The sequence below is a fragment of the Tripterygium wilfordii genome, chromosome 15, assembly GCF_013401445.1.
Source record: "Tripterygium wilfordii isolate XIE 37 chromosome 15, ASM1340144v1, whole genome shotgun sequence".
In the NCBI taxonomy this organism is placed as follows: Eukaryota; Viridiplantae; Streptophyta; class Magnoliopsida; order Celastrales; family Celastraceae; genus Tripterygium; species Tripterygium wilfordii.
In genome coordinates this window covers 1,913,045-1,927,274 of record NC_052246.1, presented here as the reverse complement: position 1 = coordinate 1,927,274, position 14,230 = coordinate 1,913,045, and the positions used below count along the sequence as shown (strand labels likewise).

Sequence of the window (14,230 nt, the reverse complement as noted above, 5' to 3'; positions counted from 1 at the left end):
TATGCTTAGTCTAACCTTGGGTATCAAATCATGAGTACACATATGTATAATCCAATCGATTACTAACCGAGCCACCTCTCTTGTTACTTATATAGTTTGATTATATGGACCATTGTGACACTAACAAGTAACCATTATGTAGCTGTTGCCTTTTCTTGTATGAGCATTTGGTTGGTAAGTTTTGACCAAAACAAAGCGGAGTTTGGGTTGGACCTAGAATTAGGCCCAGGGCCGGCCCAAGCACTAAGCAATTTAAAGATTCGGGACCGAATATCGGCCCAAATGCATTCTCCCCTCGCAAGCCCAGCTACACAAATTTATTTAGAAAGTAGAGATTTAAAAGTTAGCGGTTGGTGTACCTTCACCTGTTCATAATTCATAGACGAAGACTGAAGTAGAAGAACAAACGAGAAATGGAAGAACATAGAAGAAAATCTTCGATTAGATTCTTCGCGGATCAAGATCTCTGCTACGCTGATATCCTTGCTCCGTATGAGGTAAAGATCTTCATCTCCATCATGCGCGGCGCCCTAATTCCATCATGATCTGTGATTCTCCGATTTGAAAACTTCAATTCAGGTTCGAGCGAGAATACAAGTCGCAGTCCTCAATTTCCTTAAGATTCTCAACTCTCCAGATCCTGCAATCTCCGATTTACCTCTGGTCAGTTTCACGATCGTTTGAGCCTTTGTACGGTTTTCACGCAGGAACAGATGAATTTATTTGTGCGCTGAACAGGTGAGTAGAAATTCGAGAAACAGACGAGTGAGTCACGGATTGTTGACCGATTTGTCGTGGATTTTTCTCTCTCACTCCTGCAGTACAAGGTCCTTGATGAGAGCCAATGCTGCTAAAGCGTTTGTTAGAGGTACTGAATCAAAACCGTTTCAGCTTCATATAATTCAAAGATTTTTCTCGCGCCAATGATTGACTACTTAATGCGTTAACGCAGTTTGGAAGGTTATGGAAATGTGCCTGCAGATTCTGGTCCAAGAAAAGCGAGTAACTCAGAGAGAGCTCTTTTACAAGCTCCTTTGTGAATCACCAGATTATTTCTCATCTCAGTTGCAGGTCAATCGGACAATCCAAGGTCATTTCTCTGCTGCTGTTGTATTTCTTTCATTTCTGGAGTTAAATTGTTAGCATAAGTCCAATTAGAATTGAGTTTGTTCTTGAGCAGATGTTGTGGCTTTGCTTCGGTGCAGCCGTTATAGTCTTGGAATCATGGCATCTAGCAGAGGAATTGTTTGTGGCCGCTTGTTACTCCAGGCACATAGTCTGACCTCTTTTATCCCAATATGTCCACAATAACTGCCAACTCTGGATACTCTTATGATATCTTTACATAATTTGCTTATTCTTGCCTTTTCAACTTGAAATACTTTGTGGTAGGAGCCTAACCAAGAGGTTGTTGATTGTTCTGCTTGTGGATCATCGGGGTATGCAATATCTGGCGACCTAAATTTGCTAGAGAAATTGATCATGAGGTCAGATGCTCGATATATAATTGTGGTTGAAAAGGTACTGTTTGTTCAGGTTCTCCACGAATGCATTATAGTGGTTCCACAGTTTCCCAGCAACCTTACTCTGTAATGTTTGGGTTTGTGAAGCATGCAATATTCCAGAGATTGGCGGAGGATCGTGTTTTCAATCAAATTCCCAGCATTCTGCTTACTGCTAAAGGTTATTCAGATTTAGCGACAAGGTAATTCATGCGCGGGTTAAACGAACTACTACATTATAATTTTTTGGCTGTAGATTTGTTTCATTTGGTTACATTCTTTATAATGCCGTATAGGTTTCTTCTGCACCGGATTAGCAGAGCTTTCCCTGACTTGCCAATTTTAGCATTGGTTGACTGGTATAAGCAAACCCTATATTCATGCTCTGAATTAGTTGTCACCACCTACTGTTCAATTAACTACTACCTCTGGGCTTAAAATTGTTGTAGGAATCCAGCTGGATTAGCTGTAGTATGCACCTTCAAGTTTGGAAGCATGGGGATGGGCCTAGAGACACACAGATATGGTGATGATGGCTTGCGCCGAGTCTCTTACCATCTACTTCATCGTTCATGTCTTACCGCTACTAACGTGGTTCACTGCTTTTATCAGCCTGCAATGTGAAGTGGTTGGGGCTTAGAGGAGATGACCTACACCTGATACCGGAACAATCTTTGGTTCCATTGAATTCTCAGGATCTGCGGATTGTCAAAAGCTTGATCTCCTCCGACACATTGCAGGTACAAATACTTCACCAAGCAAGATAAAGAGATTGCCGTCATTGGCCATTTTAAGATGATTGAATTAAGATTTTCAGCGAGTGTAAATATGTCTTTCACAGGAGAATTACAGAGAGGAGCTGGAATTGATGGTCCGGAGTGGTTATAGGGCAGAAATCGAAGCGCTGTATTTCCATGGGTTTGATTATTTGGGAAAGTACATAGCAACGAAAATTGTACAAGCAAGTTACATATAACATTAGTTTGACCACGATATAATAGACTTTGATGTCATAGGTGAACAGATACGCTACTTATCACCAAAAGGGAAGCATACAGAAAACTAGGGACAAAATTACATTAACTCGTTTGAGAGCTTCCAATAACACCTCTCTTTTACTACTGAATCCAAACACAATTACACAAATGCATCTCAAAACTTGTATAAATAATCTTTTTTATTTTGAAAGGAAAACTCGTATAAATAATCAATCAACAACTCAAACATTCCTTTCCAATCGGGAAATAATTCATATTATGACAGATTAACAAATGTAATACATAATCTAGGACATGATCTAGTCTCAGCTGCAATATACAGACTGAAACATGCATCTTAAGAATGTAACAAAGTCGTCCAAAATAAGAGTCGACAAAATTTTCAGCCTCTTCTTGATACGAGACTCACTCTCCTTCCCTCTACAGAAAAATTCCGACTGCCTTCCAGCTGCAGCCACAATAGAAACACAAAGATCAACAAGAGCAAGCAGAAAAATAAGAAGATACGTGCAACTTCACATCAAATGCAACAATAGAAAAAGCTCTAAAAAGTAATTTAGTTTTGCCAGATATAAGCTTGTTTGAAAAATAACAAGAAAGTAGTTCCTTCGTGAGTTAAAGAAATAGTTCACCATAACAGGTAATCGAATATCATTATGCAATTTGGTAGGTACCTTTTCCTTCAAGTATTCAAGAGCATCTCTCTTTGAAGAGAAGTTCGAAAAAAGGGAGGATGAATGTTCATCTATTAGAACTTTTAGCTGCTTTACCTTCAATGACTCACCAGGTACCTAAAAATAAGCCACCAAATTAGAGACAAGATTGTTAAGTTCTAAACAGCTTTAACACTCAGTATTGCACCTGGCGCAGAAGCTGTTTACACAACGTTTTCAGCTTAATTTTCGGCTCATTGTTGTTTTCTGATTCTGACATATCACAGTGTTTCCTTTTGCCTGATGGACCAAAATCAATAGAATCCTCATCATCATTTTCGATCTGAGCATCCTCATCATCATCACTAAATGATGTCTTTTTCCCCTGGAAGCGTACACCAGCAATCTTCTTTGGCCTGTCCTTGATACCCAGTCCTTGCTTTCCAGTAGTAGATTTATCCTAAAGATTTCAAAATTCAAAAGGCGGATCATATCATTGATCTAACCTCATATACCTGCCATATGCAACCACAGAAAATATATTCCAATGAAAACGGGTGAGACACTTACTTGGACAAGGTTGTAAAGGTTCTCCTGATCATCTTCATGAAACACAGTTCTCATGTTATCATTTTTAGCACCATTGACTGATTTACGTTTGACAGATTTTGCTCCAAGGAAACCTCCAGATATAAATCCATACTTGTTGCCCCACCAGTCTGCTGAAATATCTTGCTTTTCTCCTGTCAGAGTGCTAAGGTTACTCCCAAATTAATCAATTATAGCAACTCTTTTTTATAGTCGTGTGTGTGTTGGGGAGCGTTGAACCCAGGACATGTTGGCCATGGGGTGGGGGGCTTGATCCCCATCACTTATAGCAATTTAATATGACCAGGAGTTGAACAGTTACATCAGATTCAATGACAAATTAAAAAATTTTAATCTCAGTTTATGTTTGTGTTCGCAGATCAATTTTTTTTAAAAGTGCATAACATAGTAAAAGGTTAACAAGTAAACAATCCCATGCACAAGGCTCCAACAATGGGCGAGGTCGAGGACTTACCCCCACATAATATGTGGAGATACTGTTTCCAAGAATTAAACCTATGACCTCTATGTTACCCCTACAACTCTACAACTAGGCCACGTGTTCACCGCTAAGTGCACAACATAGTAAATGACATTTTCAGTGTCAAAAAAAAATCATAAACAAACATATCTGAAATGGATTAATAGCGATTAGGTATCACTTGGTCTTGCCAACCTTCAATTTTTTGGAAAGATAAGCATTAGTAGGAAGGTGAGAAATACAGAAGAGCAAGGACAAGAACACGATATATATATATATATATATATACACACATATGACTGCTGCATATATGCTTAAATTGTTACCTTCTGCATAAGAAACATGCTCTTCAGATGCCTCTGCTGACTCAAATTCACCATCTAGATTAGGATTTGGCTCTTGAGACTCCTCAACCTTTCTGACCTAAAATCCAGAGTGCAGAATTAAACAAGCAGTGACAAAAGTAAGACAAAAGATAAAAGTTAAAGGATTTTTGGACATAAGTTGAAATTAAATTGTAGATGAATATGTCAAGAATTAGATTAGGCGTCAAAAAACACCATTTTTCATAGTTTGAGATTCAAATAATCTTTTTCACAGAGAGAGAATAAATGAAAAGCCTGTCTGCCCCATACATTTGACTAGCATTAGAAGGTACATATCAAATATAAGCCTATTGGAGGCATCGGCATGTCCAGTATATTGCAGAGAACAATTGCAACCTAGTTTCACTCATAAATGACTCTAGAAGGTGCAACTTCCTCATATCTAGAAGACTATAAATCCCCTAGATGAAAGCCATCCTGTGAGCGGGGTTGGGGAGAATAGTTAATTGAGAAGCCAATCCTGGCGAATAACCTCACTTCAACAAATCCACAAAGACAAAAAAAAAAGTTTTGAAGAACCTATTTTCTTTACCAAAATTTTTATCAACCAAGCAAACCACTATCCTAAATGTCATTCCAAAACGTTATTCGAGTTCTGATGACGATACCACAATATTACATCTGGACATTACACACTGCGATATGTTAATAGTATACAGAAATTTCAAACATCATACCTAGTAATATTGGCACAGGAATAACCATATTTAGGATCTCATCAGTGGTGAAAAGATAAACAACACCAATGCATAAGGCTCCCGCAGTAGTCTGGGATAGGCAAAATGTACGTAGACATTTCCCCAACATAATATGTGGAGAGTCTGTTTCCGGGAATTGAACATGTGACCTCTAGGATGCACCCCTACAAATCTACCAATGGGGCATGTGCTCGCATGTAGTTTTTAAAAAAAAAAATTCTGGACAAACATATTTATACATCCATTCAAGTTTCATAATAAGAGAATAGGAACTGCCCCAAAAAAAGCAGTTTATATCCTTTAGAATGAAAACAACAAACTTTGCATGCATCTAGTTTATGCATCATATGAATATACAAAGACAACAAAAAACAGCATTACTTAACCTACTTCAAACAACTATAACATGGTCAAATAGTTACTGCAATAGTATTGCTAAATTTACAAATTAATACTTTCAGCAAACATCGAAACTAACCAGAATTCCTTCCAGATCCTTGGCAGAATAGGCATGGACAAGCTTGCCTCTCTCCCTTTTCTTATACCTATTATTCAGGTAGAAAATGGTATCTAATATTACGGAGACAATAAGAGAGAATTTTCAATTAGACAAATATCCAATATTACATAAATCCACCAACCTTCCTTGAGGTCTAGTAGCCTTAACAACTGGATCTTGAACATCATTAGAAGCGTCGGTCTTGCTCTTTACTAGAGTATCGTTCTTCTCAACTGTCAGAAATTTTGAAGACAATACATCTGAGTACTTATAACCCAATCTATAACTGGTGGAAAATTCAACTTAAATTCACTAAGTCATACCTTGTTCTGTTGTTTGTGCTGCTCGCTGCCAAACAAACAAAAAACAAAATTAAAAGTTAACATAATCAATGTCAGTGATATTACAAGAATCAGTAATCCAATATTCTATTGAAAGCCAGCTTGCAACGTACCACTTTCAATCTTTTAAGAATATCATCAAACTGTGTAGTATCGAATGCCCAGGCATTTGGCTTCTCTACACCAATACCTATCGCAGATTTGAAGAAGAAAAGGCAAAAAATTCATATCCTTCAATCATTTCTCTAGAGGTCAACGCCAAAAAGAACTTAAAAATAAAATCTTGCTTTTTTGTTATTCAACGATCCTAACCAGGTATCAAATATGAATGAATAAATACAGCATCAGCAAATATATACAATGGACGAGAGTAAGAAACAGACCAACAGTATCCTGCTTGTTTTTCACTCTAACGTGTCCCTTGATCCCTTGCTTGTCTTTCCCTAGCCCTTCTCCTTCCTCCCATCCCTAAACATTAGAAGCACGGATAAACCTCCACAAAACCCTTGCACCACTAGAAACATACATAAAATTACGCAGATACGTGTATATGTGAAGTACCATTTGTTTCATGAGACGGAAAGCCGCAGATTGCCGAGCGACGCCGATATAGCAGAGAGAAGCTTCGGGAGCGGCCATGCTTTTCGCGTCTTCCTTGAGCGGCCGTTGTTCTCTGCGTGGGAGGCGTCTTTGTTTTGGAGGTGGACGAGCAAAAAGCGAAGTGACGCGAGAGGGCTCAAAACCTAAATTATTCGGTGGTCTGAGGAAGACACTAGCGTCGGTGGGGACTCATTTCTTTAACGGTGGTGATTCAATGATACAAATTGTTCGTGTGATTAGATTCTGATTGCGATTAGGCGTGGCTACAGTCCCGATTCATTATCCGTCCTCTGATCCAATTGAGAAAATTTTCAACCGTTGGATCAGTATTTTAAATCTCAACACCATTGCATAAAAATTAAATCCCATCGTTACTTTTATTTTGTTGGTATTCAAAAGTCTTTGGATCCAATGATATTATTTCATAGAAGAAAAAAAATATAATTCATAGGGAAAAAATATATAATAAATCTGAGTTGTTTTGAACCGTTAAATAGCAAATGTGTTAGGAATTAAAATAATGATGTAAAATACGAGTCACTTGTTAATGATGTGAATGAATGAGAAGACAAATATGACTCATTGATTTGAGTCTCACATATTTCAAATCAATGGTGTAAATATAGACTATTATGTGAGAATCCCTCGTGCAACACAACACCCTTTTTTCAGCGTTGTAAGCGATTTTCCAAGTCAAATGTCAATATGCCTAGGCTTCCAAGTTTCAAGTGTAGTAGTGGAAACTCATCCAATTGGTCCTAAAATGTAATGGACTAATACCGAATTGCACTCCTCAGGGTCAAAATCAAGTTATGACCTCCTTGTCCATCTGCCAAGTCCTGAATTTCAAAAGCACAGGAAGCAACTCATTTCATTCATTTGTCCATATTTGCATCAGCAATGCATACATACATGGATTTCACCCTTTTTTTCCCCCTAAAGTTTCCTTGAAATTGAGCTCTTAACTATTTTGATATCATAATTTTCAACATTTGCATAATCTGGTCACTTTGAATCATTAAATCACCCAGAAGAGGTGAAAGAACAATGAAATTGACTATAACCATGATCATATATATATATATATACACACATAGACATATCATTTAATCCAATAAAATTATATGCATCTAGTTCCCCATTTCATACATACAGCCAATACTTATATAATGAATCATTTAGTTGACTGTTTCACAACCATTGAAAATTCATAGAAGCTTCTTTGACTGATAGATAAGTCTATAGATATAACCCATTATTCAAGCTGGAAATTGAATTGGTAAAAAACCACACCCCCAGAGTCAATAGTCAAGCCGTGCAACATGTCCAACCGCGTTCATGGCAAATAAAACAAATACTCAAGTCCAAATATGATTCACATTAGATTACAATCTCAAACACTATAAACAATTCTCTTAATATTTTGCCAAGCAAATATAAATTATCAAAACACCCCACCAGAGTTTTGTTCATGGCGGATAAGGAACAGGTCAAGCCCTTATCTTCACCCTACCGACTTCGCAGCGATGAAGAAGAACCCATACCCGTGCCATTATTCGATCTCCAGCATCGAAGATATATTCTCTGCTTCGGCTGCTTCGCTGCGACTTTACTTATTGTAGTCACCGTAATATTAGTCCTTTTCTTCACAGTTTTGCACATCAAGGATCCAGTGATGAGGATAAACGAGTTTACAATCCAAGGATTTGAGCTTTTTAATAGTACCACTATTCGTCCGGACGTGAACGTCACACTATCAGCAGAATTATCAGTCAAAAACCCGAACGCAGTCTCCTTGAAGTTTGATGATACCACTACGTCTGTGTACTACGGTGGTGTGTTGGTTGGTCAGGCTAAAACTGTTCTTGGCAAGGCTAAGGCTAGGAGGACGGTCCGGGTGGACGTTGCGGTGGATATAGATGAGCGGAAAATGGTGGCAGTACCAAGCTTGAGGAGCGATTTGGGGTCAAGTGTATTGACTTTGAGTAGTAGCACAAGAATTGTAGGCAAGGTGAAGATACTGAATAAGGATAAGTTTGTAGCGGTGGCTATGAATTGCACTATGACTTATAATGTTACGAACCAGGCAATTCAGCAAGAGAGGAGGTGCAAGCGAGTTTAGGAGCCATTTGTTTTTTGTGTGTTGTTACTGTTGAGGCGGAGTCGACGTATGTGCCCTACGTAAAATATTGTGTATTTTATTTGAGGAAATTATCTCGAGTCTCGACTCCTCTACTTGAACCATAACGTCTTAGAGGTGAGAAGAGAAAGTGAGTATCCGAGTAACCAATATGGATGCATTTGCTAATACATAATGAAACTTCGATTAGTAAGGTATGGTGAATTCAATTTGAAACCATTTCAAATGATTGAATGTTTTGCTTTTCTTCCCAGTCTTTCTAGTGGAAGTTTCAGTCCATTCACATAACCAATTTAGTCTACGCCTATCCCAAAATCCTTCTCCTTTCCCACCGAACAAGCCCAACCCATTGAGCATTTCTCTATCCAAACCCTAATTTCTTTTCCCCAAATCAAATGATGCTCCTTGATCCTTATTAATCTTTGTAAGGGTAAATTCCAATAACCATGATATTACTAACTAAGAGTTTGAAAATGAGGGTCTTCACCATTGAAGAACCCCAATAAACACAGAAAAAAAAAACATCTTCTTTAATGCTACTTAACCTATAAAAAGAAAACTACTTGGATAATTTCTCACACTTCCATAAACTGTTACAACCATTTACATTACAACAAAGGTAATGCAAATAAAGCAAACCAAAACCTGTAAATTAATCCAAAGTAAACACAAGGAAAATATTAAGTACACCTACGTTCCCAAATGCCTTTTATTATAACCAGTGTTCCACAAACTGACCTTACAGGTGCTATAACCTGTTAGTACTTAGTAGGCTGTTACCACAATGACATACTGACATTATATAGATATTTACAAGAAAGAACAAAACGACCTGACCCAAATTAATCACTGTCCCATGACCTGTGCAAAAAGGAATGAGAACTAATAACTCAACGCCTGAACACACTAAAGCGAAGGACACAAATGAGCAGAGAACTCTGCAAAGACAACAACATCAAACAAGAAAAAATCTCACATCCAGCTTTGGGGCATCGTGCAAGATTGACTAGACTCCGATGGTTCACCAGTCAAACCGTTGGAGCTGCTGCCTGCTTGAGCCAGGACCAGAACTGCCTGTAAGCATTGCCAACAAACTTCCCCCATGGACCCTACCTTCTGGAACAAAATCTGGCACTGCTGAGAGGCCTCCTTTCCCATCAATTATATGGGCATTCGGCGATTCCTGTTGCTTCAAATCAGAATATGATCTAACTGCCAAGTTTCCTACAGAATTCCCCATTTTTACAACATCAACATTCATGTCTTCGACATCAATGACCTCTTTTATACTCTCAGACTTGCTTAGTTTAGGGTCCACAACCATAGGCTCCAAAGTGACACCGCCGTGAACCCTTTTATCCTGCACTTGTCCACTGTGAAGTGCACAAAGACCTGTTTTGCCCCTCGAAAATGAGTTACATGGACCAGTAGGTTGGTTGCCATATTCTGAACCAGGATGGCCCCAAGAGCATCTCTTCCCTCCACCATGTGCCTTGCAAAATTCTGTGCTACCTTGTGCACTCTTACCACATCCTTCAAACTTGCACCTCTTGCCACCACCATGACGGACGCAATAGTCAGTCCGTCCTCTTGCACTTTTTGTGCACTCAAGAACAGCACACCTCTTACCACCGCCATGTGCAACACAAAAGTTGGTCCCCCCATGCACACTCTTTGTACAAACCCCACCACCCTGAAACACACATCTTTTCCCTCCTCCATGGCCCTTACAAAAAAGAGTGCTCCCTTCAGCACCTTTAGTGCACCCTGAAAATGTGCACCGTTTGCCACCACCATGTGCCTTGCAGAACATCGTACTCCCTTGTGCCCCTTTCGTGCATCCCAATGCTTGACATCGACGACCACCACCATGTGAAATGCATAGACCAGATAAGCCTTCAGCACTGTTTGTGCAATTTTCTTTCTGGCATCTCTTGCCTCCACCATGCCGGATGCACAATCCTGATTTCCCTCTGGCAGCTCGGGTGCATCCCTCACGACTGCATCTCCGCCCACCACCATGTGCAATACAGAAATCTGTATGGCCCTCTGCGCTCTTAGTGCACCCAAGAAATTCACAACGTCGGCCACCCCCATGAGCCTTGCAGTATACAGTCCGACCCTCAGCTCCCTTATGGCAGCCAGTCTTCTGACACCTACGACCACCACCATGAGAAATACACCGGCCAGAAGCACCTCTGGCTCCCTTTCCGCATCCCTCAACCTGGCATGTCTTCGAACTAGAGCTGCGATGTTGCTGCTTTGGTGTACCAGAAGTGCAGGTGACCGAACTTGTTGGTGTTGTTATAACACTTGACGATTGGTCTGGAACAATGTAAGTTCGATCACTATTTCCTGGAACCTGATCAAAGAAGAAACTTACCTCTTTGAGCTTTGAAGTCTGCATAGGCATCAAACCAGTCCCTGTTTTCCAACGAGATGATGTTGCTCCTTCATCAGCAGTTGGAGATGCACCAACAGTCAGTGGAATCTCCATGCCAAAAAGAGATGAGTTCATATGAATGCTAGTGATATCTGATTCGGAGGGACCTGATGAGAGACTTAACCCCAGGTCAACCTTGTGTTCTAGTTCCCACCCTTTCAAATGTGCATTAGCAGATTTCTTTGGGCTGGACATCTTTTCACTGCCAAGATGGAGCGTGAAATTCAATTCAAGATCCATGGAGGACTCATCATCAGTTTCTTTGGCTGAAGACATCGTAGTGCAAGCAGTTGCTGAACTCCCCTTGCTGTCAGAGGAACTTGATGAGAGGCCCAGCCCTAGAGACAATGAAGAGCCTGCTTGCTGATTGATGGATCCACTGATCAAACCCCACTTACGTTTGACGCCCTTTGAACCTGTAATGTTTGGGATTGAAGGACCAGTGGAATCAAGACGTAACATTGTATCTGTGCAGTACTCAGCCTCAGCTCTTCCAGTTTGAATTGAAGAGCCCAATGCCTTAAATGCATTGGAAGAATAATTAGCAGCAAAACCAAAATTTGGGAACCTGGGGTCCATGAAGCAAGCAAATGTGTGATATCCAAACCTAAAACTCAACTATAATTGAACAGCCATCTGACTTCCAGGTGAAAGAATCAGCTACAAGATTAGGGCTAGATGGATTTAGGAGTGCACACAGCACCCCCCCACTCACAAACCCTGAAGTATCACACCGATCCATTACGAAGATTATAATTTAATTCCCAGCCTCAGCTGATCAGTTGTACAGAACAGAACAAATTACAAAAGAGCCCCGCTCACAACACGATGATAGTTGAACATCCTGTGACACGATAAAAGCATGATAAGAATGAGAAAACGCTGAAACTAACAAAAGAAGTCAATGTTTAAGAAATAAAAGGTTCATCAAGCACTGAAAATAGCAATTATTTCTTCCAATGGAGAAAACATTAAATTAAACTAATAGTCTAATACAACAACACAGCTACATGTGCCACAAATACCTCACCCACAAACAATCTAGACACTGCTTAGCAGATTAGAGATACTTCAACTACATATGAACACAAACAATTAAGAATTGATCTCAAGAAAAACCAGAATAATATTCAAACATGTTAACTGGGAAGTTTCGAAAAGATCAAGTTCTTAACTAAAATTAATCGCAAATAAAGAAAGTTGAACAAACCTCTCTTACAACTATTGAATCAAAGAACAAAGGGATCAGCAGATGCAAGGCCTAGATATCTAGAAGAAAGAGAATCAAATTGTCAATAGAATAAAACAGAAAATAGTATAATGTTTTTATAGACAAGGACGATAGTAAAATGATATATAAAGTAACTGCAAAAATGGCTCACACAAGAGAGGATAATGAAGTATAGAAACACAAGGATAGATACTTGCAATTTCACCAAAAATAAAATTCTCATGACACGACGAGAGAAATGAATAGGGATGGGTTTCACATGTTGGTTCCTTTACCATCAAAAAGAGCAACAATTAGCTGTTTGACAACGTGAAAGACAAAAGTATGTTTACTACTTCACCCCATTAGAGTAGCCGAGTTATTTAACTAAATAGGTAATACCTAATTGAATTTATTACTAAGTTTACATGAAAATGATACCATGAATAAGGATTGAAAGCCGTGTCATCTTCTCACACTTTTTAGTTTCTTGATAACCAATTGGAGCATCAAGAAAGCATCAAGAAATAGACAAAAGCACAAAGTCATGAATTGAAATCCATGGTAAAAGCGACAAACTACAATAGGGCGATATTTGTTATGCTCTCTTAGTTAGAAATGGTCGAAGGAATCTTCTTAGAAATTTCTGGACCTTAATCAAGGGCCATTAACAAGGCAGAAAGTTGAGAGGTTCAATCAGCTTCAATCCAATTAAGACTCATATATCATATTGAGTTGATCCAGTTTTTTTACTTCAGAAATTAAAGTTTCTGCTCAAAAGCAAAAAGAAAAAAGAGTAAAATTTAAAGTAAACGCAATAAAACTTACACAATTATACGACAAAAAGCTTAAGAAAACAAAATTTTCAACAAGATACAAAAACAATCAAAGGTACCAAAAATCTTTGCTTCCAATATAGCTGGTCCGCACAGACTTCATAGATTAATATGAACTCTAATGGAATAGTGTAACTAAAAAATCCGATCTAAATTACCAGATTCATTAACTAATGCACTAAACCAACACAACAAAAACAAAAAAGAAAATTCAAAAAAGCAGGATTTAAAGGAAGAATACAACAGAAGTCTGAAATATTAACCTCAGCTTCGCTTGACTGAATAACAGAAGAGATTCCTACGGATCGGAAGGTAAGGTTTTAGGGCTTGGAGCGCATGCGGCGTGAGACGAGACAAGAAGGCGGAGACATATGAGGGACACAGAGCGGTGGCTCGTAGAAAGACGAAGGTAAAAATCGAGGCAGAGAAAGTAAATACACGCGCCAAATCATGGGGGGCTTTTATGGGCATCTGTGAACTATTTATTTATTAGTTTTTTTTTTTAATTTATTAGTTGTTACAGAGAATGAGAGATGTTACCTTTTATGGTTCTGACCGGTTTAATGGACCAAATACATTCGGATTATTCGCCAATACCTATACTGTCTGTCTGTCTCCTAGGATGTACTAATTTTTTTTTTTTTTTAAAAAAACATAATTTTAAACTAGTACTACCATTTAGATTAAAAAAAACTCTAATTCAATTTAGTCCACTAACTTTTAAAAAGTCTCAAATTAGTCACTAACTTTTAAAAAAACTCTAATTCAATATCGTCAATAAATGTTTGTGACATTTGATTCTCAATTTTGACCGATTTGGGCTAACCTATGTGATTGGAGGCGTCGCATCTTCCT

General features: G+C 38.7%; 4 protein-coding genes across 6 annotated transcripts; 2 read left to right on the top strand and 2 right to left on the bottom strand.

The window, feature by feature from the left end:
* Positions 1–195: 195 nt before the first annotated feature.
* LOC120016556 (meiotic recombination protein SPO11-2) lies at positions 196–2,607 on the top strand. Of its 2 annotated transcripts, none has more exons than XM_038869388.1 (11): positions 196–497; positions 580–663; positions 739–868; positions 953–1,090; positions 1,206–1,276; positions 1,393–1,521; positions 1,611–1,705; positions 1,799–1,861; positions 1,952–2,028; positions 2,115–2,242; positions 2,344–2,607. In XM_038869388.1, the coding sequence occupies exons 1-11, from the start codon at positions 414–416 to the stop codon at positions 2,476–2,478; spliced, it is 1,134 nt and encodes a 377-aa protein (XP_038725316.1). In that variant the 5' UTR covers positions 196–413; the 3' UTR covers positions 2,479–2,607. The 2 variants fall into 2 exon arrangements, with proteins under 2 accessions (XP_038725316.1, XP_038725315.1); XM_038869387.1 differs by having other exon boundaries at positions 201–497; positions 1,181–1,269.
* Positions 2,608–2,675: 68 nt separating this feature from the next.
* Positions 2,676–6,867, bottom strand: LOC120016557. The gene is made up of 11 exons (XM_038869389.1): positions 6,708–6,867; positions 6,530–6,614; positions 6,260–6,336; positions 6,129–6,153; positions 5,948–6,038; positions 5,785–5,851; positions 4,549–4,645; positions 3,724–3,896; positions 3,362–3,613; positions 3,175–3,291; positions 2,676–2,948 (listed from the first exon to the last, which is right to left on the bottom strand). Exons 1-11 carry the CDS (start codon positions 6,783–6,785, stop codon positions 2,883–2,885), a joined length of 1,128 nt encoding a protein of 375 aa, XP_038725317.1. The 5' UTR covers positions 6,786–6,867; the 3' UTR covers positions 2,676–2,882.
* A 1,246-nt stretch (positions 6,868–8,113) lies between these two features.
* Positions 8,114–9,115, top strand: LOC120016979 (late embryogenesis abundant protein At1g64065). Its single transcript, XM_038870001.1, has one exon. The coding sequence runs from the start codon at positions 8,218–8,220 to the stop codon at positions 8,866–8,868; it is 651 nt and encodes a 216-aa protein (XP_038725929.1). The 5' UTR covers positions 8,114–8,217; the 3' UTR covers positions 8,869–9,115.
* Positions 9,116–9,562: 447 nt separating this feature from the next.
* Positions 9,563–13,826, bottom strand: LOC120016876 (hornerin-like). 2 transcript variants are annotated; one of them, XM_038869840.1, is made up of 3 exons: positions 13,639–13,826; positions 12,540–12,598; positions 9,563–12,173 (listed from the first exon to the last, which is right to left on the bottom strand). In XM_038869840.1, exon 3 carries the CDS (start codon positions 11,906–11,908, stop codon positions 9,908–9,910), a length of 2,001 nt encoding a protein of 666 aa, XP_038725768.1. In that variant the 5' UTR covers positions 11,909–12,173; positions 12,540–12,598; positions 13,639–13,826; the 3' UTR covers positions 9,563–9,907. The 2 variants fall into 2 exon arrangements, with proteins under 2 accessions (XP_038725768.1, XP_038725769.1); XM_038869841.1 differs by lacking the exon at positions 12,540–12,598.
* Between the last annotated feature and the right edge of the window lie 404 nt (positions 13,827–14,230).

Bases quoted from the DNA above. Each gene is read 5' to 3' on its own strand.
- LOC120016557 (XM_038869389.1), bottom strand. From the start codon at position 6,785: ATGGCCGCTCCCGAAGCTTCTCTCTGCTATATCGGCGTCGCTCGGCAA. The intron at 6,337-6,529 runs GTCTGTTTCTTA...AATCTGCGATAG, and splicing joins AAACAAGCAGGATACTGTTG to GTATTGGTGTAGAGAAGCCA. The intron at 6,039-6,128 runs GTATGACTTAGT...AATTTCTGACAG, and splicing joins AGCACAAACAACAGAACAAG to TTGAGAAGAACGATACTCTA.
- LOC120016876 (XM_038869840.1), bottom strand. From the start codon at position 11,908: ATGGACCCCAGGTTCCCAAATTTTGGTTTTGCTGCTAATTATTCTTCC.
- LOC120016979 (XM_038870001.1), top strand. From the start codon at position 8,218: ATGGCGGATAAGGAACAGGTCAAGCCCTTATCTTCACCCTACCGACTT.
- LOC120016556 (XM_038869387.1), top strand. From the start codon at position 414: ATGGAAGAACATAGAAGAAAATCTTCGATTAGATTCTTCGCGGATCAA. The intron at 1,091-1,180 runs GTCATTTCTCTG...GTTCTTGAGCAG, and splicing joins GGTCAATCGGACAATCCAAG to ATGTTGTGGCTTTGCTTCGG. The intron at 2,029-2,114 runs GTGATGATGGCT...TGCTTTTATCAG, and splicing joins CCTAGAGACACACAGATATG to CCTGCAATGTGAAGTGGTTG.